The 26,480-nt window shown below is 36.9% G+C and overlaps 2 protein-coding genes across 2 annotated transcripts; one reads left to right on the top strand and one right to left on the bottom strand.

The window, feature by feature from the left end:
- Positions 1–4,522: 4,522 nt before the first annotated feature.
- On the top strand, positions 4,523–9,176 carry LOC109214573 (transmembrane emp24 domain-containing protein p24delta9). The gene is made up of 4 exons (XM_019378512.1): positions 4,523–4,914; positions 5,773–5,982; positions 8,636–8,712; positions 8,827–9,176. The coding sequence occupies exons 1-4, from the start codon at positions 4,702–4,704 to the stop codon at positions 8,969–8,971; spliced, it is 645 nt and encodes a 214-aa protein (XP_019234057.1). The 5' UTR covers positions 4,523–4,701; the 3' UTR covers positions 8,972–9,176.
- A 478-nt stretch (positions 9,177–9,654) lies between these two features.
- LOC109214569 (serine/threonine-protein kinase STY46) lies at positions 9,655–18,397 on the bottom strand. Its single transcript, XM_019378507.1, is given in 12 exon segments — positions 9,655–10,177; positions 11,027–11,142; positions 11,235–11,320; positions 11,417–11,538; positions 11,683–11,742; positions 12,210–12,289; positions 12,392–12,512; positions 13,102–13,196; positions 15,459–15,557; positions 15,559–15,576; positions 16,996–17,070; positions 17,839–18,397. Coding segments are annotated over 12 exon segments (1,314 nt in total). The 5' UTR covers positions 18,154–18,397; the 3' UTR covers positions 9,655–10,050.
- Positions 18,398–26,480: the final 8,083 nt, after the last annotated feature.

Here is a 26,480-nt window from a genome sequence, read left to right as displayed (position 1 = left end):
CCACTCTTAAGTTTGGCCTTCATTTCCCCTCCTAATTTCTTAGTAAGAGAGAGTCCTATTGAATTGTAAACATTAAAATGCACCGAACGCCTTCCTCACCCCTGGGCAGTAATTGGATAGAGTATCCTCTTTTTATCTTCTTACTAGTCTTTTGTGAGTTTAACTTACATACACCGATAAGATAAAGAAATGCTTACACTATCAAGTCATCTAGACGATATCTATATGTAAAATGACATTTTGTAACCTTAAAATTGAAGTTGTAATTTTTAGAACAGGTATATGATCTGATAGTATAAGCATTTATATTTTTCTACACTATTGTATATAAGTTAAACTCGTACTGAACATAATTTTTCGTAGTTGGATCTATCAAGCAAAGAATAGCTTCAAATTATATGGCGTCACCCCCATTCATGATGTTTCTAATATGGCAAGTTCAGACATGAACGTATAGAATTTTTTTGATGTGGCTCTACTTTAACAAGTTAAATCAGCTGTGATTGTTTAACCAGTCAAGTTTATGTTTTGATTCAATAGATCCGCGATGAATGCACGAGTAAAAATGGACTTCATTACTTGTCCACTATTAGACGAAGTCATGAGTTTGTTATTATTGATGTTTTCAATTACGGAAAAAATTATTTGAGTTAGCTCATTCACTTAAGGTGAGTACGTTTGGGATCACACAAGTCATTTTTCAGGGGAAAAAAGTTTGTAATGAAGAAATTATTTTCTTGTGTTTGGGATGAAAAAAGTCATTCTCCAAGGAGAATATTTCCCATCAAAAGAAGAAGAATATTCACTTATGAGCATGAGTCATTTTCCTTATAATTATCATAACTTTGAACTTCAGACTACTTGTTTAACAAATACTTACTCATTATTAGTAAGATCTTTAATTTTAAAAAATTTCAGCAAAACACTATGATTAACTAATGTTATCTTTTACTTTTAATATCAGTATTTTCCTGAAGATATTTTCTATTCACCAACCAAACTCATGACAATAATTTCTATTGAAATTTTTCATGAAAAGGACTTTCGTCGTACCAAATACACTATCTTTTAAGGTCATAGAGATTTATATTTAAAAAAAGAATACCTTGTTTAAATAATCAAGGCAGTGAAATGTTTGGAAGATGAATGACGTAATTGTTATATATAATCCTGATTACATATAAGGTAGCTCGGAAGGAGGTGAGGAGGAGAGGGGAGGACAGCTGAGGAGGAGAGGAGAGGACAGGTAGGGAGCACATGTGAGGAGGAGAGGAGAGCGAGCAGGGAGAGGTCTAAGGTAGCTAGGAAGGAGGCTAAGTTGGCGGTCACGGCGGCTAAGACTGCGGCTTTTGGTCGTCTGTACGAGGAACTGGGAGACAAAGGCGGGGAGAAGAAGTTTTTCCGGCTGGCCAAGGCGAGAGAGAAAGGCTCGGGATTTGGACCAAATGAGGTGCATCAAAGGCGAGGACGGTAGAGTATTGATGGGAGAGGCCCAGATTAAGAGGAGATAACAGGCCTACTTTCATAAACTTCTGAATAAAGAAGGGGATCGGGATATTGTGCTAGGTGAATTGGAGCATTTCAAGAGTCACTTTGACTTTAGGTACTGTAGGCGTATCAAGGTTGAGGAGGTCGTGGGAGCTATGCGTAAGATGAGTAGGAGGAGAGCGACGGGGCCAGACGAAATTCCGGCAGAATTTTGGAGGTGTGTGGGAAGAGCGGGCTTGGAGTGGCTAACTGAGCTATTTAATGTTATTTTTAGGACGAAGAGGATGTCCGATGAGTGGAGGTGGAGTACGGCAGTTCCGTTATATAAGAACAAATGTGATATCCAGAGTTGTAACAACTATAGGGGTATCAAATTACTGAGTCATACCATGAAAGTTTAGGAGAGGGTGGCAGAAGTGAGGGTGAGGGGGACAATGTCTATGTCCGACAACCAGTTCGGGTTCATGCCGGGTCGTTTTATTACTGAGCTATCCACCTTATTAGGAGGTTGGTGGAGCAGTACATGGATAGAAAAAAGGATCTGCATATGGTGTTTATTGATCTGGAGAAAGCGTATGACAAGGTTCCTAAAGAGGTTCTCTAGAGATGCTTGGAGGCAAAAGGTGTGCCGGTTGCCTGTAAGACTCTGGTTAGGACAGTAAAGGGTGACTCGGAGCATTTTTCGATTGTCATGGGGTTACACCAAGGATCTGCGCTCAGTCCGTTCTTATTTGCCCTGGTGATGGATGCACTAACACACCATATTAAAAGGGAGGTGCCATGGTGTATGTTATTCACCGACGACATAGTTTTGATTGATGAGAGGCTGGAGGTTTGGAGACAGGACCTTGAGTCTAAGGGTTTCAGGATGAGCAGGACTAAGAAGGAGTACCTGGAGTGCAAGTTCAGCGCCGAGCCGAGGGAAGTAGGCATGGACGTGAGGCTTGAATCACACATCATCCCCAGTAGAGGTAGTTTCAAGTACCTTGGTCGGTTATCTAGGGGGATGGGGAGATCGACGATGATGTCACATACCTTTTTGGGGTGGGTGGATGAAGTGGAGGTTAGCATATGGAGTCTTGTATGACAAGAAAGTGCCACCGCTACTCAAATATAAGTTCTATAGAGCTAGCGGTGGTTAGATCGGTCACGGTGTATGGGGCTTAGTGTTGGCCAGTTAAGAACTCATATTTCCAGAAAATAAAAGTAGCAGAAATGAGGATGTTGAGGTGAATATGCGGGCACACTAGGATGGATAAGATTAGGAATGATGATATTCAGGAGAAGGTGGGCGTGGCTCCCATTGATGACAAGATGCGGGAAGCAAGGCTCAGATGGTTAGGGAACATACAGAGGAGAAGCCTAGATGCACCGGTGAGGAGGTGTGAGCGACTGGCTTTGGCCTGGAGGGCACGGGAAGAGGTAGAGGGCGGCCTAAGAAGTATTGGGGAGAGGTGATCAGACAGGACAATGCATGGCTTTAGATTTTCGAGGACATGGCCCTTGATAGGAAGCTGTGGAGATCGAGTATTAGGGTTGTAGTGTAGGAGGTAGTTGCGCCTATTTCTACTTCGTAACTATGTGAGGTTAGTCTGATAGAATTTCTGTCTTAGACTGCTAGTGGTTAATGTTGTGTTCTCACTACTCTTTCATTTTTCATAGTGCCGGTTCTATTTACTGGTTATTGCTATTGCTTTTCATCTATTTTCTTATTCTTATGATGCTGTTATTATTCCTTTGGTTTCTGTTGATGGTACTGATCAACATTGTCTCCTTTCTTTTTTCGTCTTCTTGAGCCGAGGGTCTTTCGGAAACAGCCTCTCTATTCCCTCGGGGTAGGGGTAAGGTCTACGTACACACTAACCTCCTCAAACCCCACTAGTGGAATTTTATTAGGTCGTTGTTGTTGTCGTTGTAATCCTGATTACTAGGAAAATTTTAAGAATGAGTACCACAATACCTGCCTGCCTAAGATCATTGGTTTTCCGTACCACTGTTTTAAAAGGCGAGGGCGTGAGGCGAGGCGTTTTACTTAATATGGGGCGAGGCGAAAGCCTCGAGACATAGGGCGTAAGCCGTACGGATCTTTAATTTTTTAATTTATGAATTAAAAATATAGCATTATAACACAATAAAAATATAAACGGTACATTATAAGTTCAAAAAAACTAAAAAGAATTAAAGAAACTCATATAAAATAAAATTTTTAGCATGTTTTAGAAGTCTAAATAATATAATATTGTTAAAGTTACTATGAAATAGAAATTAACTACAACCTCTTTACTTTCAAACAATTAAAATTATAATTTCTTGAAAAATATTATCAAACTGCATATTTTACCTCTTTAAAAGTAAATACTCAATAAATTTTGTCAACGGTGTCATTTAAAATATTACTCCTTCATGAGTAAAGATAGAATAATTTTTAAATAGTAAAATAAGAAATATATGATAATTTTGAGAGATATAGAACTAAGACGTGAAGATCTATCAAATAAAGATACAAATTTTGGCTATCTATTTTTCGAAGAAATATTCAAATGATATTCACCTTCACGATGTTCTCAATTAGTAAATATGCAATACTATAGTTCGTCATTTGATTTATTTATAATTTTTATATTTCTATAGATAAAAAGAACTTTAATTATTCATTTGTTAAAGAATTTTGAGAGTCAACAGTGCAAATTAGTGAATTCAACCCATGATTTGCATAGGGACTGTTGGGCGAGTCCCGAGCGTTAGGCGTGTTTAGCTCGCACAATTGGGCGTTTGGGGGCGTAAGCCTCGCAGAACTAAGCCCCACACATGAGTCTCAAGGCGTTTTAACAGTGTCCCGCTCCGGGACGAGCCCCGAGGCGAGCCCCAAAAAAGCCTTTTAAAACACTGCTGAAAACTATACAAATAATATAATTATAGGAAATTCTTGTTTTTAATGAAAAAAGAAAAAAAAAGAGAGATTCTTGTACATTACATTAAAAGAAAGGAAAAATGAAAAGGAAAATAAATAAATATCAGAAATCCCTCGTGGAGACATCAAGAAAACAATACCCTTTTTTTCTATACTACAATATTCCTTCATCTCTCTCAATCTGAATCTCTCCTCTCTTCTCTGGACCAACATTCCCAACCCCACCATCACTTGAAAATCTAGCAATTATTTCTTTAATTTCCCTTCATTCTTTTTTTTTCCTCCTAAAATCTAACAGTAGTATGATGATTCAGAGAAGCAACACCTTATTTCTGGTCCTAATTTTGGGGTTTATATCGACCCAAGTGGAATCCCTTCGATTTGAATTGCAATCTGGTCAGACTAAATGCATAGCTGAAGATATCAAAAGCCATGCTATGACTGTAGGCAAATACCATATTGTTAACCCCAATGAAGGCTATCCTTTGCCTGATACTCACAAAGTTACAGTCAGGGTATTTTTTTTTTCTTGATACTATTTTTCTATTGATTTATGTGCTATTTAAGTAAATGGGGTTTCATTATTTTATCTGCTTATGTTAAAGTTTGATTCTTTTTGTGAATGGTTTGTGCTTGTTGGATGTTTTGGTTAGGACTGTGAATTTTATGCTGGAGTTGTAAAGATTCAATTTTATTGATTTATGTGCTATTTAAGCAAATGGGGTGTCCTTATTTTATCTGCTTATGTTAAAGTTTGATTCTTTTTGTGAATTGTGAATGGTTTGTGCATGTTAGATGTTTTGGTTAGAACTGTGAATTTTATGCTGGAGTAGTAAAGATTCAAATTTATTGATTTATTTGCTATTTAAGCAAAAGGGTCTTATTTATTTGATCTTATTATGTTGAAATTTGAGTCCTTTTGTGGATCTTTGGCTAACCAAGAATGGTCTGTAAATGTTGGATTTTTTGGTTAGAACTGTGAATTTTATATTGGAGATGTAAAAATTTAACTTCAATTGATTTATTTTTTTATTTATGCAAATGGTTCTTCTTTTTTTGATCCTTTTATGGTAAAAAAATTGAGCTTTCGGTCAATTTTTGGGTTACCAAGAGTGGTTTGTACATGTTAGATGTTTTAGTTACAACTGTGAATTGGAGTTGTAACGATTCAATTTTGAATTTACCAATCAATCAACTGTGCTTCAATCTCTGTATGTTTCGGTCTATACTGGCCCATTTCACTCCAATACCCGTGAAAGCTTGAGTTGTTAAGGTATTAGTAAAAAATCTATTTGATTGATTATTTTGTTCAAATGAATATGCTTCTTCTGGTTTTGATGAAGATAAACTAATAACTGATATGTGCAATTTAGGTGACATCAACATATGGAAATACTTATCACCAATCCGACAATGTTGCTGAAGGGAATTTTGCTTTTGAGACTGCGGAAGCTGGGGATTATATGACTTGCTTCTTTGCTGCTGATCACAAACCCCCTGTAACTGTTACGCTCGATTTTGACTGGAAGACTGGTTTTGCTGCTAAGGATTGGACAAATGTTGCCAAGAAAGGCTCTGTTGAAGTAAGCCCAATTCGTCTTTTATCTACCTGCTAATGTATCTCAATTCCACATATACTTTTGTTGCATTTTCCTAGACGATATGGCAGTTTGTACTCATCCTTAGGTTTAATGAGAAATAGCCTTAGACTGGAACAGTATAGCTCATAAGCATCCATTGTGCATGATAGAGCGTTCTACAAAAATGAGAAGTCTCATAGACTACATCATTAGTTCAAGCCAACCATTTGATTTTGTCACTTTTCCTTATTTTAACCTTTCCATGAGAAGAAACAATGAAAATTAGGGGTGCTGTTTAGTTTGAAGTCTTTCGATTTTTTGATAGATAAGGTATTGTATAGCTGATTCCAACTAATTTAGAATTAAGAATAGTTGTTATATACCAGAATTTGGGAACGTCTTATATACTTTCAGTTCTGTGCTTGCACGGTGGTCATTGCCTCTGTTATCTTGCCTCTATTGCATACATGCGCTCGTTGCGGTCCTCATCCGCCATCTCCTTCGAGGAGTGATATTCAGTTGGTTACTGCATGTGGATCATAGCTTCCGGTATGTGGTCAAGAGTTCGAGCCCCTTTTTTGATTGAGAAAAAGAGAGTCTAGCCCTCTCACCCCGTTAGTGCCCTCAATATTGGAATCTCTACTAGATGAAACTCGTTTTAAAGAGAGTTTATCAACTGAATGAATGGCTTTAAAACGAATGGAATGCCAAAAAAAGTGCTAATAAATTTATCATTTCACATTTTAATCAAGGTATTAGTATACTGTGCATTTGTTTGCGCATATAATGAGATTCATGTTGCTGTATGCATGTAAGCATGAACTATAGGAGTTAGTGTCTACTGCTTTTGCTGGAGAATCTACTACAGCAAATGATGTTATAAGCACTTCTATTTTCCTCCTCGGGAATAGAATAGAAGGGAGAATAGGCTATAAACATTTTACCCTTGTAAAGGTGTGACTTGGATAAGGCGGATATTATTGGCAAATTTTTGTTAGTTTCAGTATAAGAATAAAAAGCCTACAAGGCCATTAGGCTCTTAGTAAATTTTATTTTAGTTGCAGGTCATTCTGTCATCAAAAGATGTAGTGAAATAAAACCACGTCACTAGAATTTTAATACGTTACAGCCCATGGCTCAATCGTCAAGAGAGGTAGATGAAAGGATGCATGCTTCCGAAAGTGTTATAGATTTAGTTCTTGGAATGCGTTTTTGTGTGTCAGAGAGAGGGAGTTGTAAGAACAAGCATTTCCTTCTTAGAGCATCATGAAGTAACTCATGCCTGACGTGTATTTTATGGTCTCATTATCTTCCTGTTTCTAATAATTGCTTCTTTCGGTTTATTTTATTTAAGAAAAAAGTAGTATTACTTTTGTATGAATGAGTTTTACATTTGGACAGATCCAAATGGAGAAAAGGAAAATAAACTCCTGCAAAATCAGATGCAACAAGTGTATGTTATATGTCTAACTGTTCAATGATAGCATACATGTAGATATAGAACATATTCATGGGCTGATTGTTGAGTGTTTGTTTTAGATTTGAGAGTGTATTTCTGGCAAGTGTGGCCATATACTTGGAATTTGCATTGTTTAAGACTTGACAAGTTATTTCTCACCAAAAAAAAAAAAATGAAAAATATAATAAAATTCATGGCATTCATTACGCTTTTCTATTTTTAATTACATTTTCACCACCTCGGTACGAGTCATGACAGGAAAATACTGTTTAGCTTAGATTTTCGTAGCTCTATGGACTTTGAAATCGTTGACTTTAGGCTTTAATTTGCTGGATAGTGGCATAATTCTTCTCAACCGACATAGAAGTTTTTGTCGCAAACCTTTTGTTTAGCTTGTCCTCTACAGCTGTACAGCATAATGCTGGTGGTGAATTATTATTCATTTATGGGCTATACTCATATTCTAAAGAACCAGATATTCTTCACCTGGATAGATGTTTGCGTTGAAGTATCACTACGGAAAGTGAATTCATTTGAAGCAGTCTTATGCTATATTCCACTTTCTAAGGTTTATATATTCACAATGCATAACAAATCTGAGATAAAAGGTTATGGGCTTGTGGATATGTCCATAACTTGTGAAATGCATATGGGTTTACTGTTACATTTTTGTGATGGCACATACTTCGTATCTGTTTGATTGCGTAAAGCTCCTCTTGCTCTTGATATAGCTTAACTAAGAATCTTTAGGACAGACATTTGGTATTGGCTTGTATCTTTCATTTAGACGCAGTAAAAGTGATTTGTAGTTTAGTTCTTCTGTTATAATACAAGAATAAGAAGATTGTTGCAGAAACTTTTGCTCACATTAGAAATTTTCAGTTGTTCTAGTTTATGTTGCTCAACTCTTCAAAGATGTTGCCGGGTGCGTATTGGCTCTTCCAAAAGTAATGCATCTTTGAAGGATCCGATACGGATGCGGCAACATTTCTGGATAGTCCGAGCAAGATAGGTTCTATTAACTTTGTTCTTGAGACGAAGAGGCTTCTGAGTTCTGAAGGTAGGAATTAAAGAAGAATAGGAGAATTGTGGGGAAGAGAGAGCGTCTTATTTGTTGACAATGAATTTCATCATTGCACCTTTTGGAGTTTTGAGTTGAGACTAATGTAATGCTCTTTCATCTTGTCATCTTATTAGGTAATGGAATTTGAACTAAAGAAGATGTATGAAAATGTTCAAGCCATCCATGATGAGATGTTTTTTCTCCGTGAAAGGTGAGTTTATCTTTCGATAACAATCCTCATGAACATATTATTTAAAGCAATGTTGTTACAATTAACTACAATTTTTCATGAACATAAGCTTGATAGTTTTCTCGCACGTTGTAGGGAAGCTGAAATGCAGGAACTGAACAGATCCACCAACTCCAAAATGGCTTGGATGACTGGCTTGTCAATCTTAATATGTTTATCAGTGGCAGGGTTGCAGTTGTGGCATTTGAAGACCTTTTTCGAAAAGAAAAAGCTTATCTAATACTGTTCTGATAGCTTTATAGTACTCCATGTATGTGTAGAATTTTCCATAGATTACAGTCGAAGAGGGAATACAATGTTTTGAGTTAATTGTGATAGAGAGATCTTGGATTTTCAATTAAGTTGGCACTGCCCATGCTCGTGTTTAAGAATTTATTACTTAGATCTGTCTCATTTTATGTGACACTTACCTTTTGTCTGTCGAAGAGAGTAGCACATGTCTTCATTTAAAAACATAATTTTAAACTTTTCATTTTATCGTTGATGATCACAAGTTTAATTTTGTTTTTCCGTCTTAAACTTCATGCCCTCACTGCGAAATAAGAAAGAAATAAAAAATTGTATTTTCCTAGGTATCAAAAATGTAGTAAATAAAAGAAATCAAAAAATAAATAGTAAACACCGTCATATAAAATGGGACAGAGTGTAGTATTTGCTCTTCACCCTTTCCGCAGCTGCAGAATTGACAAATCTAATAGTTGGACTGGGAACAAAACATGCTTAGCAATAGAAGAAATACAGTAACTGTCAATGCAAGCAATTTATGAAGTAACTCTTTTCTCTAGAAGAATGAACGGGTGAATAGATAAATCAGTGAATTCTTTTTAACTTCTTCCCTCACAAGACATTTTTAGCTTTGCTTTGGACCAGTGATGTCTGTAACCTATAATAAAGTACTATGAATTTCCTACTAGAACCGTCTTGAGTTTTATCATTTAACCAAAGAGTAACAAAGGGCAAAAACAGAATACAGTTGCTACGTTCATTTTCAAGTACACAACTGGGAATTAAAAAAAAAATACTGATGAATTGAGGATAGAAAATCTGACAACCAGAACTAATAAATTTTGTTACAGGTCTATTGACCACACAGTTCTATTTGGGTATATTCGGGAAAATGAACAAATCTACAGCAACCATAGCTGGAACGTCGAGTGGAGAATAAGGAATTGGTACAGCAACAGTTTTTGCAGACCCTAGCCAGTTGATCCTATGCACAATCATACGAAAATATCAATCTCAAAAGCAAGTTTGATGGGAGAATTCAACTTAATATGTGGTCAAGTCTTGAATTCGATGTCATGAAGTGAAAATGTGCCAATGATGCTCTGAGGGTAAAGCTTCTTTAATTTTTTCAAGTCTTTTCAGAATCTCCAAAAATGAAGGTCTCTGGTTCATATCTGGTGCCCAACACTGCTCCACCAACCTGCAAAAATTTAGTTGAATTTAGCAAAACAAAGCCCTGACCACCATCTTTTTGCCTTGGCAAATAGTCAAAAGAAATAAACCTTGCAGTGCACATATGAAGCCTAAGGTCACAAGAGATCTAATAGATGCTTCTACACAATTGTCATATCAGTGTGGTTGGGTAAATAATAATAATAAAAAAACTAAAAACATGATCTCACACTGGTTTCTCCTTTTTATTCCAAAGCCCATCCAAAACACGTGGACCAAATTGATCTGGACATCTATATTTACCAAAGCCCACTCTGCAGATATTTGCGCACAGTTCCATCATCTCAATCTAAAATGATCTCTTCTCTAAACCATAGGATAATTTTCCCATGCTCTAGTGGCAAAGAAAGTTTGCTGATCAAGTCTAATAACAAAGAACTTTAACATGCTGCTTATGTTGCTTCAGTAGTTACTCTCCTTCATAGTTATTTTGTATTTTCTCTGCAGTTAGGATGCCTACAGCTCACTGAAAGAGGAACTTCACAACCCAAAAAAAAAAAAGAAAAGGGCAGCCCGGTGCACTAAGCTCCCGCTATGCGCGGGGTCCGGGGAAGGGCCAGACCACAAGGAACTTCACAGCAAGTAATCCATTATTCCACCCCTACCAGAATATTTATCATGCATTAGTACCTTTAAATGCTTTTAATACACCCAGCTACTGCACTGTGCTCCTGCGATATTATAGCTCATCTTCTAACTGTGCCACATTTGTCCATGTTGTAACCCCCACCCCATCCATTAATTTATTCATTGTGTCATACATAGCTAAAGATATATGCTTCAAAAGTGGGAGTATCTAGATCCAGTTTGCACTTACTCTTTCAATTCTGGGGTAAAACCTTTTGCCCTGAAAATAGGTCTGTGTCCTTCTGCCACGTACTTGGCTGCTTCATATGGTTCATAGTGGGATAATGGTGGATCACCTTCTAGCATCTGCACCAGTAGAAAATTCATTGACAAGTTATTTGTTTCATCAATCATGTTATACCTAATCCTAACAGGCAGAGCCCAAAAGTCAGAATTACCTCATATAAGATCATTGCGAAAGAGAACACGTCGACTTTCTTGTCATATTTCCGGTGCTTGAAAACTTCAGGGGCCATATAGCGATCTATTTTTCGATTATACAAAAAGATATCACAAATAAATAACACATTTGAAAGAATATGTCAATCATTCGAGGGAGAAATATGAAATTGTCACTTACAGCTCCCCGTCTCCCCCGTCATTTTATAAACATCATGGGAGTTCTGAACCCTGATTAGTTTGCTTAATCCAAAGTCTCCAACTTTCAAATGGTCTGCATTGGAGTTGACTAGAAGAACATTCCTAGAAACATTGACACATTCAGTACCAAAGCTAATTGAATCATAGCAATAAAAAGGTAGCATCATTCTCATTAAACAATATTATCCCCATAGGTGAATAGCAACATGTAACATATAGCAGAATCATGTTGAGAGAAAAACAGACCTGGGCTTTAGATCTCTGTGGATTATAACATTTGGCTCATTGTGAAGATAAGTCATGCCTCTGCCCACAGAAACATCAAACATTACATAAGTAAACTATGCATTGCAATTCCTTTTTTTAAATAAAACCAGGCATTGCAATCTTGGGCTAAAATGCCAGATAACAACAGCATTTCTCATAAAATGGTATGACGACGAAAATCACAGAAGCTATGCCACAGGTCAGAAAGAGCTAGTGAGAGTATAGTAACTTGTTCACGTCATCAGGACCATTTCCTGGATGCACTTTTTGCATTTCCCCAACAAAAAGTTCAAAAGACCAGCTAACTGTCAATAAGATGAGTTTTGAACAGAAGGTAAATCACAACAGACCGAGTGACATTTAGTCCATCAATCATGATGACCACATCAGTCGGGGCAGGTAGGCAACTCAAAACATAGCACATATGAGTTTCAAGAATCAGAAGACATCAAGAGAATTTTGAGTTTTTCAAGGAAAACGAAGTATGGAATGCTATATCCGACTACCTTGCTATATCCATAGCAAAATTGATTGCTGTCGATGGACTAAGAGCACCTTTTTCCTTGAGGTGCTGATGCAGATCACCCTACAACAAATATATGCATCAAATCAGCAAAGGTACTTCATAATATAAAGAGAATACTTCAATGTTCACTTCAAAATATAGGGAAAAAGGATAACCACATACCCCCCTTAAGTATTCAGTTATTAACATTAAAGGTTTTTTCTCGGTAACAGCTCCAAGAAATTGCACTATATTTGGATGACGGAGCTTCACCAACAAATTTACCTCATGCCTGAAATCCTGACTGCAAGAAAGGAATTAAATCAGGCAGAACCCATAAAATAGTAAAATATCAAAAATTAATCAACTGCAGAGGGTCTAAGTAACAGCCTACATCTAAAATTATATAAATCTGTATCAAGCTTAAAGAAAAACCATTGTGAATTGGGAATGTTGACAGCCTTAGGTAACATATGAAGCTTCTTGACCCACTTAATTTCGGGTCTGCTTACAATATTAGCAGAGTAAATAGAAACCTTATTCTTTGCAAATATGCTACTCCTATGACTGATTGACCATTAGAGGATGTGACTTGTTTGCAAAAGCAGCATCTTCTTGTTAATATAATTATTTTGGTCAAGGACATGGAAAGCTTTAAAGGTCAAAATATAACATAGGAGACCAAATAAGTTCCCATCCTACTTCCCCATCACTCCACCCCACAACCACCTCCCAAAAAAGAAAAAGAAAAACTGTGAAACTTGACAACAATAGCAGACAACAAAGATAGCACAACATATTTTGTTTTATTAAGGTAAGATTTAATGACAGCAAAAACATAACAAAATCATATATACAAGATATTGTAGTGCTAACCCCCCAAGGAAACTTACATCACCAATCGATCATCTGAAAGGTTTGGGAGGATGCGCTTAATAGCTACAGGTGTTCCGCGCCAGCAAGCTTTTAATATCTCACCAAAAGACCCCTATCAATATCAGCTTCCATATTAGATACATAAATAGCAACCTCACTGGTAAATCCTTGACCAGGATAAGAAGCAGATTAAACAATTAGAATCAAGCACGACAGTATAAAAAAATAGTTAAAAAGATAAACGGGTTGAAGCAAAATGGACAGCCAAGTTCGCACCAGAGACTGTCCTCTTTTTTCTTGTGGGTAGGCCCAGGAATATAATAGCTTCATATTAAGGTTAATAAAGGAAATAGAATCATCTCATCTATATATTATTAAAAGGAGAGGAAAAAGCCCTCTTCTTAAGCCAAGTGGCAACCTAGAAAAAAGCCACATGGCATAAGTAGTTAATAATTAGTTATTTAGTTAATACTTAGTTATTGGTTATTGTTTTTGAATTTAAATATCTATAAAATAATAACATAAATATTTTATAACAAAAAAAAAATTAAAGAAAAACTGTCCATTCAAATTGGAAAGTAGTTTCAAGTTGGAGTTTTTAAATTATTTTAAAATAAAAAATAAATAAAAAAACTTCCAATTTAAAATTTCATTGTTCTTTTTCAATAATTTTTGTTTTTCTTTTTTAAAAATAAAAAGTTTATTCATTCAGAAAATATTATTGAGAATAATAGATTGGCAGAATATATATCTTCTATTATATTATAAAAAGAAAGTAGCATACAAAAATTTAAATAAAGTAATATACTAATAAAACTTTCTATTAACAATGCAATAACACTAAGTATCGGATAATATAATAAAGAAAAATACAGAACAAAAAAGTTATTCGATGCCTATATAAGTCTCAGTCAGGGGCGGCTCAAACACATGTGTGGCCTAAAGCCAAAGTTTAATTGAGGCCTAAATTTTTAATTTTAAAAGAAATTTATGATGTATATCGAGATGCAAAGTTGTTAATAAATTTATTTTTTATAATCGATTTCCTCTAATAATTCCTTTTCAATTGATAATATAGCCAACCCATTTAATCTATCTTGAGACATTGTTAATCTTAGGTAAGTTTTTATCAATTATAATCTTGAAAAACTTCTTTTCTTCGAGGCAACTGTTATAGAAAAACTGTACTTTTGTATGAAAAGTACTAAACATTATTTTTTTAAATACCTATAAACCTATTATTTCTAAAAAAAATTGGGGGCCTAAGGCAAACGCCTTACTTGAAACAACGTTAGAGCCGGCCCTGGTCTCATTAATTTAATAGAGATTTTAATCATTAAATTTCAGATAATATTATTGAGAACAATAGGATATCTATATCTATATTTTAATAAAAGGAGAGGAAAAAGAACTCTCCTTAAGCTAAGTGGCAGCTTAGAAAAAAGTCACATGGCATAAGTAGTTAATAATTAGTTATTTAGTTAATAATTAATTATTGGTTATAGTTTTTGAATTTAAATATCTATAAAATAATAAAATAAAATATTTTATAATAAAAAACGAAAATTAAAAGAAAGCAGTAGACAAAAATATTAAACAAAGTAATATGCTAATAAAAATTTCTATTAACAATGTAAAAATACTAAACATTGGATAATAGAATAAAGAAAAATATAGAACAAAAAAGTTATTCAATGAATATATAAGTCCCCTTAATTTAATAGCGATTTTATTATTGAGTATATCACATTGACAAATAAGATGACAATTGAAATTTATTAAAGTAATACGATCTAATTTGTTCAAACAAGCCCGATCAAAATTTAATTTAATTAATATTGACCGCACATCGCGTGGGTACGACTGCTAGTACAGTTCTTAAACTATAGACAGAACATAAAATTACTAAGGGAAAGCGCCAGTCGGAAAACACCTCGGCTGACAGCCCCAAACACAAAAAATGGTCCGTCTTTCCTGATTATGAGGCACTTTCTAATTTGGAATGCAATGAAATGCTAAACACACTGCAGAACTAATTATATTCTATATAAGTATTCACATCTTTTTAATTAAAAAGCTTAACGCAGTTGAGTTTTTTCATTCGACAACACTCCACAGAACAAATATTAGCTTAGCCATCACAAACTCAGCTTCAATTACATGTTTTTGGATAAACCTGTTCAGAAAAGACGATCAGTCACAGAGGTAAAAAGCTTTTATTTAAAAAACACAAAAAAGAAGTGCAAGAGTAGCTATCTTTATACTAAGTTGCCAATTCATTTGAAAAGACACTGGATAAGGTTAAACAGACTTCAATTTAACCTCCAACAAGCTTATTAGCAGTCACTTCTAACATAGCAAAAGCAAATCATACCTTCCCAATGATTACAGAATTTGAGAAGTCCAGCTCAGCAGGATCAATCTCCCAGTCACACTTCTTTGGTAGAGGGGGTGGAACAGCCCTTGGTTCAAAAATGGCTTCCATTTTGCCCCTGTAGCATTATCTTAATAAATTAGAGGCTCTCAAAGACAAATCCTCTGAAGACATTATTTGCATATTCAGAAAAAATCAAGTAATTCTTAATTATTTTGTAAAGAAAATCTTGAAGTGGGCCAAGTGGCTGAACAAGACAAAGATAAGAAAGGTGTTCAATAACTTGGAAGATATGAATTGCACATCTTGCACAAGGCTGTTCAGTTATTTTCTTACTATAGTAGTAGCAACCAACAACCATTAGCTCTCGGCTCGTTGTTAAGGCGAAAGCACCAATCAGTTATTTGCAAAGTATAAGATTTTTGCCCAACTTAGGTAAATGATCTACTAAATCAAGCCATCAATCTACATATGGTCTGGGTCAACATCCAATAGCTGTCTCTTGCCTAGGTAATCAACAATCAACAAGATAGTTTGACTGAAATGGAGAATATATCATGACTGCATATATCAATCAACAATTATACTTAAAAAGAGAGCAAAACCAGGAAAAGATTCACTGTTTCTAAAGGTGAAAAACGTAGAAAAGCGTCAAGCTTTTGCTAGGAGTTTAAGCCAAAAATGTTAAAGATTGTGCTTATGAAGAATAGGGATGCAAATAGGGCAATGCGGGTGCGGGGCCGGTTACAGCCTATGCGGTGCGGTGCGGTGCGGTGCGCCCCGCCCCATTGCCATTCCGGATGAAGAAAGGCTAATGTCAATGACAACTTTTCGATAAAGTTAAAAACTTTTTGGATTTGGGAAAGTCTCGCGTATATGTAGAAGTTATACAAAAGAAAAGAGCTGAAATCTAGTTAAGTCTACTCAACAAGGCTAGAGCAAATGGGTGAAATTGAGTAGTTTTAAGTTTCTTACTTGTAGATTTATTGATTAGTTTTCTGATGCTAAGTTTCCAATTCCTGTTCCTAATTACTAACATTAACATATACTTCCATATGGAATCCTTTCTTTTTCCGTGTGGGATAAGTCTTCCATAACATTTGCTTAACAATTAATATATCACTTTGCTGGTTCTTTCTACTGTTCAGCAGCCCCTCTTCGCCATAGAAAAGCAATTCATTGCTACTTGTGCACCCTTAGAACCTTGGTGACTACACCAAAACCGCTAACTAGGAGAGGCATAGCGCCCAAATTATGCTGCACCTAGCTTTAGGACTGAACTGCAAATCAAGCATGGCCTCTAATAACAAGGGAAATTTAAGAACAAGATCAGTTAGTTAATAAACAACTCCGCTAAATCATCAACCACAGACCTGGATGGCAACAGAGGTAGGAGCCCAATAAATATGCTAGCTAATACATCTTTTAACCTAAGAACAAGTTGATGCATCAAATGCCGATAACTACAAGCTTTTTCAAATGGCAAATGACCATTACGAGATATTAGATATATCAAAAGGACAGGAGTGAAACTCACATAAGATAGTCCACCATATGTCTTTAACAATTCAATCATGCCATGTTTCTTAGCTCCTTCTGCATCGGCTAGAGGCTATCACAAACAATTGAAAACTTAGATAAAAACAGCAGATTAGTGAAACTGACTGAGTCAAGGATTGCACAGAAAAGTCAGTGTCACAACAGGCATATGGAAAAGATTCAAAATGTAGATGAACACACAAAACCAGAGAGATATGGATGGCATTCGATTCTCCTAGGAAAAGCGGATAACCAGCACTCTTTTAAATCACACTCTTAATTTTACATGCATTCATAAATGAACTATCAATTGGATCATCAATGCCTCTAAACAAGGTCAGTTACAGCTAACAATGTAAAAACTATTCCTACTAATTACAAAATAACATGATTGAACCAGCACCCAAGGATGTGGCCTAGTGATAAATGAAGTGGGCGAAAATATTGGAGACAAGAGCTCAAATCCTGCTAGGTGATATCTTCCCATCTGCCTGTGCTGGCGGGAAGTGCCAATGTCTGGTGGAATAGTCGAATCGGGGTAGCATTGAAACTTACCACAAGACATCATTTAATAGCTGAAGACTCAAATTCAAATTCCAAATTTTTGTTTCATTAAGAAGATAAAGTTTCAGTAAGATTCATGAGAAAATAGCAGCAGCTTTTTTATTACTAAGAAATCAACAGCTGTTATAATTGCTCCACAATCAGTAACAGGTAAAACAAATTACTGTAATACTACCAATTATCAGATTCATATATACACACACAACTAATACAAGTGTATACGCATAACATGTACTACGCAAAATTTACCAAAAATAAGCAAATGAACAAATCTTACCGTGTTTCTCCAACGATCCTGAGCGTTGACGTCGGCGCCATAATCGATCAAGCACTTCGCAACATCGATCCAGCCATGTAACGCCGCGACATGAAGCGGAGTGCGATTATCGTAATCCCTAGCTTGAACAAGCGTCCGATCTTCTTCTAGAAGCTTCCGAACGGCAGCTGCATCGTTATGGTGAGCGTGCCATAGAATTTGCGATGTTTTGCTTACTCTTGACTTCTCTTTCTTCTTCTCCGTTGACGCTGCTACCGATGCGACAGCTTCTCCGCCACCGGCAGCGGAGCCGGAGCTTCCTTCGCTTCCGCTCATTTTGGATGGATCGCTGCGTGTGTGTGTGTGTGTGAAAAATCTCCTTTTTGCAACTGACTCGTGTGTGTTCCGTTTCTTTTGAATGCGTGTGTGCGTGTCAGTTTTGAGTCTGTTTCTTCTTCTGTATTTATTTGAGAAAAAGATTAAATTAAAGTCTGGTTTTCTTTAAAAAAGTGAATAATGGGATATTCTTTTATTACTTTGTCAATAGAATTCGATTCTTTTCAAACACCTTTGTTAATGATTTTTTGAATCAATCAATAGATTGAGATTTGAGGGCAAATAAACTTTTCAAAAAAGATGGTATCTTACTCGTTGTCGAATAGCCAAGGCTAATTGTCGAATTTGGAAATCTCGTATTAAATTCGATGCTTCAACCGCTAATGATTAATGATAAGATCTACTCGAAGACCGATAAAGGAAAAATGTTATATTTTGTTGTGACCAATAAAAGAAGAAGAAGAATATTGCATACAAAAGTAGAGAGAGAGAATTCTTATTGATTATGGGATGAATTACAATGGAATAGAACCCTCTATTTATAGGGAGAGGTTGACTTAGCCACCAAGTAATAAACCCTAGAATCTCTCTAAATATGGACATTCACCATAAATAGAATTCTATTTATAACACTCCCCCTTGAATGTCTATTCAACAGATAATGTGCCTCGTTAAAACCTTAACTAAAATAAAACCCAGTGGGGAAAAAATTCTAGAGAAGGAAAAAGAGTACACATGTTTAGAAATACGCCGTTTGGTTGCCTCGTTAAAAACCTTGCAAGGAAAATCCAGTGGGACAAAACCTTGTAAGGGAAAAAGAGTACAACGCGTATTAACTCCCCCTGATTAGAGCATCAATTCACATCCTTAAGCATTTGCATTCCAATCTTGTGCACCATCTTCAAAAGATCGTTGGTAGATATTTGATAAACAATATCAGCCATATTAACTTCAACGAATTTGTTTCACCTTGAAATCATCATCCCTGATAGATGTATTGTCTTCATATGATCTTGTTGGAATCATCATTTTAATATCTTCACATAGGGGTGAAAAATCTTGCTATCATATTATCATGCATATAGTTATAGCAAGATACATTTGTGCACAAACTGCACTGAGGAAGTGGTACTTCAAGATCAAGAATTGTATACGCTTCAAGCAACTTAAATCCTTCATGGATTGTCACATAAGTTAAGTCATATAAGCCATATAGTAGACTTTAGATGCATATCAAATTTTTATGTCATGCTAGACAAATAAGATATCGAAAACTGATTGCATATATCATTGACTTTATACTTTCAAGTGTTTGAACTACATGTTCAAAACTACATGGCTTTCATATGAAACCAATTCTATTTGAATTGTGTCTCTTCTATTTGGCCAATATTTTTGTGTCTGTAAGCGACAGATTTAAGATCCTCATCTATACTTAGCACTATCATAGATGTCGTAGACAAACATTTTATATCAGTTTCAATATATTTTCATAATGACATAACATAGAGATCTCTTCGTTCATATATTCAGGTACCTGAATCTCTCTTGAGATTTTGTGAAGTGTTATGTCATGTGATCTTCAAGATCACTTGCCTCATTTGTTATGATCATTTTGATCATTTGCTCATCTTCTTTATCAAGAAGTTTATTTGAAATCGATTTGTCTATACGCTTTAAGCGTACCATAGACTTTGTCCTTCTAGGACTTATTCTAATAGGAGCATTTGCAGTGAGAATATAGTTACTTTCTTTGGGTCATCAAATGCGTCTGGCATGTTTTGCAATATATTTCAGATGAATTATCCTTTTATGAACTTCAAGTTCATATTATTTTATTCGAGGATCTAGATGTACAAATGACAATTCATTCCGCGTAACTTTTTATCATATGTTATCATCTCTCCCCCTCATGTTAGAAAAACTAACATGCTTCCTCAACTTTGGGAACCCATCTTTGTGCGTTATGGTGTTAATCAAAATATACACCGCACATCAATAATAATAAGATAAATTATTTGGTTCCTGACCCTGAACCACTTGTGAGGGGAGAATGTAATATACTTTCGTATATAACGTATATCAAACTGATATAGATAACTTTGTTCTCATAAGCAATAGTTTAGCTATTAAGTGGAGGCACTCAATAAATTCTTTTGCTAAACCAACTGTGATGTAAACCAACTTATCAAGATGATATCTTGAACAAAAAATCTGGAAATTATGCTCTAAATCAAATTATTGAGCAAGTTACCTCGCAAACACCATGTTGCGGATTAATAATAATCTGTGACGACCCGATCCGTCGTCTCATGTATTACAGCCCCGTTTCCCCCATTTACTGCTTCTTCATGTTTCATTATCAGCAACGAGTGAGTTATAGTTGAATTGAATTGGTTTGGATAGGAAATGAGACACTTAGTCTCTTTAAGGAAGGCTTAAGTTGGAAAGGTCAACCGGACGTTGACTTATGAGTTAGAAGGCTCGGATGTGATTTCCGGTGATTCGGTTAGCTTCGGGGGATGATTTGTGACTTGGGAGTGCGATCGGAATTGATTTTGGAGGCCCGGTGTAGAATTAGGCTTGAATTGGCGAAGTTAGTATTTTGACGAATTCCGGTTGATAGGTGAGATTTTGACCCGACGGTCGGAATGGAATTCCGAGAGTTGCTGTAGCTTCGTTAAGTGATTTTGGATATGTGTGCAAATTTTCAGGTCATTCGGACATCGTTTGGTCGGGTTTTTGATCGAAAGTGCATTTCGGAAGTTCTTGAAGAACTTAGGCTTGAATCCGATGTGAATTGATGATTTTAGTGTTGTTAGGTGTGTTTTGATGATTGGAGCAAGTTCGTATGATGTATTGGGATATGTTGGTGCCTTTGGCTGAGGTCCCGGGGGCCTCGGGGTGGTTTCAGATGGTTAACGGGATGAAATTTGGAGTTTAAAGGCTGCTGAAGGATCTGGTACCTGGTATTTCCGCTTCTGCGGAAATGGACCGCAGAAGCGGTCACGCAGAAGCGAAAATGGGCCTGGGAGATTTTTCCGCAAAAGCGGACCCGCTTACGCGATTGGTTGACTGCAGAAGCGGTCTTGGGGAAAAGTTAAGGAACCGCAGAAGCGGATAAGTAACCGCAAAAGCGGTGTCGCAGAAGCGACAAAAGGACCGCAAAAGCGGAAAGAACTGTAACAGAAGGGTTTTTTTTTATATTGTTTTCATCCGCGAACAAGAGTTGGTTTCTACCATTTTAAAGCGGTTTTGAGAGCTTTGAGCGAGAATTTTCGAGGGCTTTGACTGAGAATCGATTGGAGGTAAGTTCCTTGGTCTAAATATTCGAGTTTATGGTAGAAAGTTACATGTAAATTGTGGAAAATTCATCAAAAACGGGTCAAGCTAGGGCTTGAAAAGTTGTGATGTAAAAACGGATTTTGAAAGGGCATTTGAACTCCGATTTTGGTAAAATTGGTATGTGTAGACTCGTGGCGAGACGAGGAATCNNNGTTAGATTCGACGCGCGTGGAGGCCGATTTGAGGGGCAAAGGCGTCGCGAGCTAGAGATTTCACCGGTTCGAGGTGAGTAATACTTGTAAATGATATCCTGAGGGTCTGAAACCCCGGATTTGCACACCATAGTGCTGTATTGAGGTGACTTGCATACCGGATATGAGCGTGGGGTAGAGCACCATTGGGGATTGTGACTTGGTCCGTCCCGGTTGTTGATTTTTACCGCGTATTTGACTGAACTACTTGTTATTATCATAATCTGGGCTGATTGCCATGTTTGGGCTTCGTGCCAACACGTGAATCCTTCAGGGATTGATATCACCGTTTTCGCATTATTTGTGCACACTATTTGATCTCGGTCTAGGGTTTTAATACTAATTTGCAAACTCAGCCATTTTTCTAAGATTTGAAAACTTAAACAACATGTTATTGACGTTTTGAACTGAGAACTGTTATTTTGATATTGCCCAAGTGGCTTATGTGCATTTCTAGACTGAGCATGGATCGGGCTGCACGCCGGAGCGGTGTGATATTGATATTGCGCTTGGGCTGTAGGAGCCCCTCCGGAGTCTGAACCCCCACAGTGAGCGCGGGTACCCAAACGGATCGGGCTGCGCGCCGCAGCGGTCAAGTGCATTGCATTGCATTCATGCATTGGTTCCTGTTTGTACTACGTGGCATGACATTCAGCACTCTCATATCATTGGCATCCATGCTACTTCGTGCACTGTTTACCAGATACCCTGGTGTTATTTGTTAACTGAGTGCTGCCCGAGGGGCTGACTTATGTGCGGACTTGCACTATCTGATTACGCATTTATTTGCTTGACTGTTGGAAAAGGATATTTTCAAAAGAGGTTTTTAAACTGAGCCAGATATTTTCTAAAGGATTTTTCACGGTTTTACTGTTTTCTCAAAGGGTTGTACTGTCCTATATAGCATGATGGAGTGATCTTACGTGATTTCTTGCCTCTCAGTTATTATCTACTCTTATTACTCACTGAGTTGGAAGTACTCACTTTACTCCCTGCACCTCGCGTGCAGTTGCAGGTATCGTTCACCCGGTAGCGGGTTATTAGCGGATTGAAGGTATTGTTATTGTAGCTGAGCAAGGTGACCGCTAGCGTTCGCGGCACCGGATGTTGTCTTTTGTTTTCCAGAAATTTTACTTGTATATATTTATTGGCCTGTAGTTGTGTTAAGGTTTCCTTAGATGCTCGTGACTTGTGACACCCCGGTCGGGTAGTAATTAACAGTTTCTAATGCCATTAAGTTGTATCTTCTATTCATTTATGTTTAATAATTGTTAGTGAAAGGATTTGGGTTAGTTGGCTGGCCTTGTCTTCACGAGAGGCGCCATCACGACCGGGTATGGGAATTGGGTCGTGACATAATCGCACATGTAACCATCTCATAGATGCATCTTATGTGGTATACATGGCAGGTGAATGGGCCCGTATTCACCTTTGATATTTCCAGCATTCATGGGATTCAATCCCAATTTTAGTTGGTATATTAATTAATGAGAACAGACAACATAAGAGAATTCATAAAGAACTTTCTAGTTCTTTAATATTTACCCATGTGAATTCTTTTTTATTTTTGCACATCATGCTTAAATTGATATGGCTAAACTGATTATGCCAACTGGATAAATTATCAATATTGATAAAGACTAGGTTTACACCATGACGTGTGCAATTATCGATAAACTCCAAGTTTATTGTGATATGGATTTTTATATCAATAAACATCCACTTTATTGTGGTATTCTTTTTTTTGTGTAGAATAAACTGGAGAATAAAGCGGGTAATTTTTCACATACATATCACCTCGCTACAAGTTGTAGTTATAGGAGATATTAAATCTTTCCTTTATTTATAGTCTCAATATAATCAACCGCTTTCGCTATACTTTGGAAACTGAATAAGTTTCTTTGAGACTTACTACAACACAATACCTTATTAGTAATAAACTGTGTTCCTCCAAAATAGTAATAATTGGCTCTTCCAGAGCTCTCAATTAATTTGGTACTACCACATATTCATCAACATCCATATGGTGAATGTCTCTTTTAAAGAGAAAGTTATACCATTATGGTTATGGTCATAATTATATGGAAGATATGTTTCTTGCATAAATGTTATTCTTTAATAATCACATTGCCAAAATATTTTGGCGTGCAATAGGTACGTGACCAATGACCATTCATGCCATAATAATGACAATATTTTCTTATATCATCTCAAACCTCCTTCTAGAGGGTTGTGTGGTATATATACCACCACTAGCACGTTCATATCCTTCCAAGAATGAATATGTATTCATAAATCAGATGTTGTCACGTTCACATCATGAATGGACCAAATCATCTATATGTGCTTTATAAAATCTCATGTCAAATTGATGACAAATATTACTTTCACAGAGTGAAGGATTATTTTGAGAATCCTTATTATTCTCATTATCACAACGGTGACGATTATAATTTCGTCTATTGCCACGTCCACATCCATTGATACCTTCACGGTAATAATTTTGTCTTCTTTCAGACTTATCACATACTGCTATCACATTCTCTTAAGGGAATGAGAATGAAGCAAATTCAATGGGACGGGTATGCACTTCTTGTACCCATAATCATACATAAATTTGATCATGGCAAGGCATAGAAATTTTACCACTTTGGGTGGTTATAATTTCTTTCAAACTCCATTAGAGTTAAAATCAAGATTTATTGTCTTTGCTTGTATTTAAAATCAAATTATAGAATGTCAAGAATCTAAAAGAGAAAAATAGAGTAAGATACTTACCTTAAATCCAGAATTTAATCATGAAGAAAGTTCATGGAACACTTGGCAATCATTATGCTCAATCCCAAAGCTTCTACTCAATTTGTTAGAGCCTCGTGCTGATAACGTGTTATAAAATAATAAAAGAAGAAGAAGAATATTGCAGAGAAAAGTAGGGAGAGAGGAATTCTTATTGATTATGGGATGAATTACAATGGAATAGAACCCTCTATTTATAAGGAGAGGTTGACTTAGCCACCAAGTAATAAACCCTAGAATCTCTCTAAATTGGGAAGAAAAGACCTCCTGCACCATTTCCACAAAGGTTGGCCAAGCATCAAAAGGAGGAGCAGTATAAAAAGTTCTTGGAGATGCTAAAACAAATCCAGGTAAACATTCCATTGATTGAGGCTCTAAAGGAGATGCCTGGATACGCTAAAATGATGAAGGACTTGATGTCTCGGAAGTTTGACTTTCAAGACTTGTCCACAGTGACACTTACTCAGACCTGTAGTGCAGTGGTATCTAGACCTGTTGCTGAAAAGCTATCTGATCCAGGTAGTTTTACAATTCCATGATCCAGGTAGTTTTACAATTCCATGCACTATTGGGAACTTTGCCTTTGCTAAGGCACTCTGTGATTTAGGGGCCAGCATTAATCTCATGCCCCTGGTTATTTATAAGAGGTTGGGCATTGGGAGAGCTAGACCTACCTCTATGTTGTTGCAGCTGGCCGACAGGACTGTGAAGCGTCCATTTGGGATCCTTGATGATGTGCTTATTCAGGTGGGGAAATTCGTGTTCCCTGCAGATTTTGTAATCTTGGATTGCAAAGTGGATGAAGAAATTCCTATAATCTTAGGACGACCATTCTTGGCCACGGGGAGAGCTTTGATTGATTGCGAGACTGGGGAGCTCAAGATGAGGCTCAATGATGAAGAAATTATATTCAATGTGCAGAAATCGATGAGGCGACCAAGTGAGTTCGCAAATTGTTCTCTTATTGATGCAGTGGATGTAATTGTAGAGTCTGATGATGAGGCGTTGACGGTTGAGGATCCCCTTACTGCATGCTCGGCAAATTTGGATGAAGTGAATGGTGAGGATTTGGCGGAATGGGTGTTGGGATTGGAAGGTAAAGGGTTCTGGGACAGAAATTTAGAGTTTGAGCCTTTACACTTAGAAAAGAGAGAGACTCCTCCAGCAAAACCATCCATTGAAGAACCACCTAAGCTGGAACTAAAGCCATTACCAGCTCACCTTAGGTATGAGTTTCTGGGTCGCAACTCCACATTACCTGTTATTATCTCATCTGGTTTGTTAGATGTGCAGGTTAAGCAGCTTATACAGGTACTAAAGGAGTGCAAAACTGCCATTGGGTGGACCATGGCAGACATCAAGGGAATCAGCCCCGCCTATTGCATGCATAAGATTCTGCTGGAAGATGGGCACAAACCTTCAAGGGAACATCAGAGGAGGCTGAACCCAAATATGAAGGAGGTGGTGAAGAAGGAAGTGATAAAGTGGTTGGATGCGGGAATCATTTTCCCAATTTCTGACAGTAGCTCGGTTAGCCCAGTTCAATGTGTGCCTAAAAAGGGTGGCATGACGATGGTGAAGAATGACAACAATGAACTTATCTCAACAAGAACCGTCACGGGCTGGAGAATTTGCATGGATTACAGAAAGTTGAATCTAGCCACCAGGAAAGACCACTTCCCACTTCCCTTCATTGATCAAATGCTGGATAGATTGGCAGGGATGTCACACTTTTGCTTCTTGGATGGGTACTCAGGGTACAATCAGATCTCCATTGCCCCTGAGGATAGAGAAAAGACCTCCTTCACATGCCCATACGGAATTTATGCCTTCAGGAGGATGCCCTTTGGCCTATGCAATGCACCCGCCACATTCCAACGGTGCATGATGGCCATATTCACTGACATGGTAGAAGATATAATGGAGGTGTTCATGGATGACTTCTCAGTGGTGGGGAATTCATTTGAGGAATGCCTAGTGAATCTGACGCGTGTG

The sequence above is a fragment of the Nicotiana attenuata genome, unplaced genomic scaffold (genome assembly GCF_001879085.1).
Source record: "Nicotiana attenuata strain UT unplaced genomic scaffold, NIATTr2, whole genome shotgun sequence".
In the NCBI taxonomy this organism is placed as follows: domain Eukaryota; kingdom Viridiplantae; phylum Streptophyta; class Magnoliopsida; order Solanales; family Solanaceae; genus Nicotiana; species Nicotiana attenuata.
Note: the sequence above shows the minus strand (reverse complement) of the source record. Positions and strands in the feature narration are given on the sequence as shown.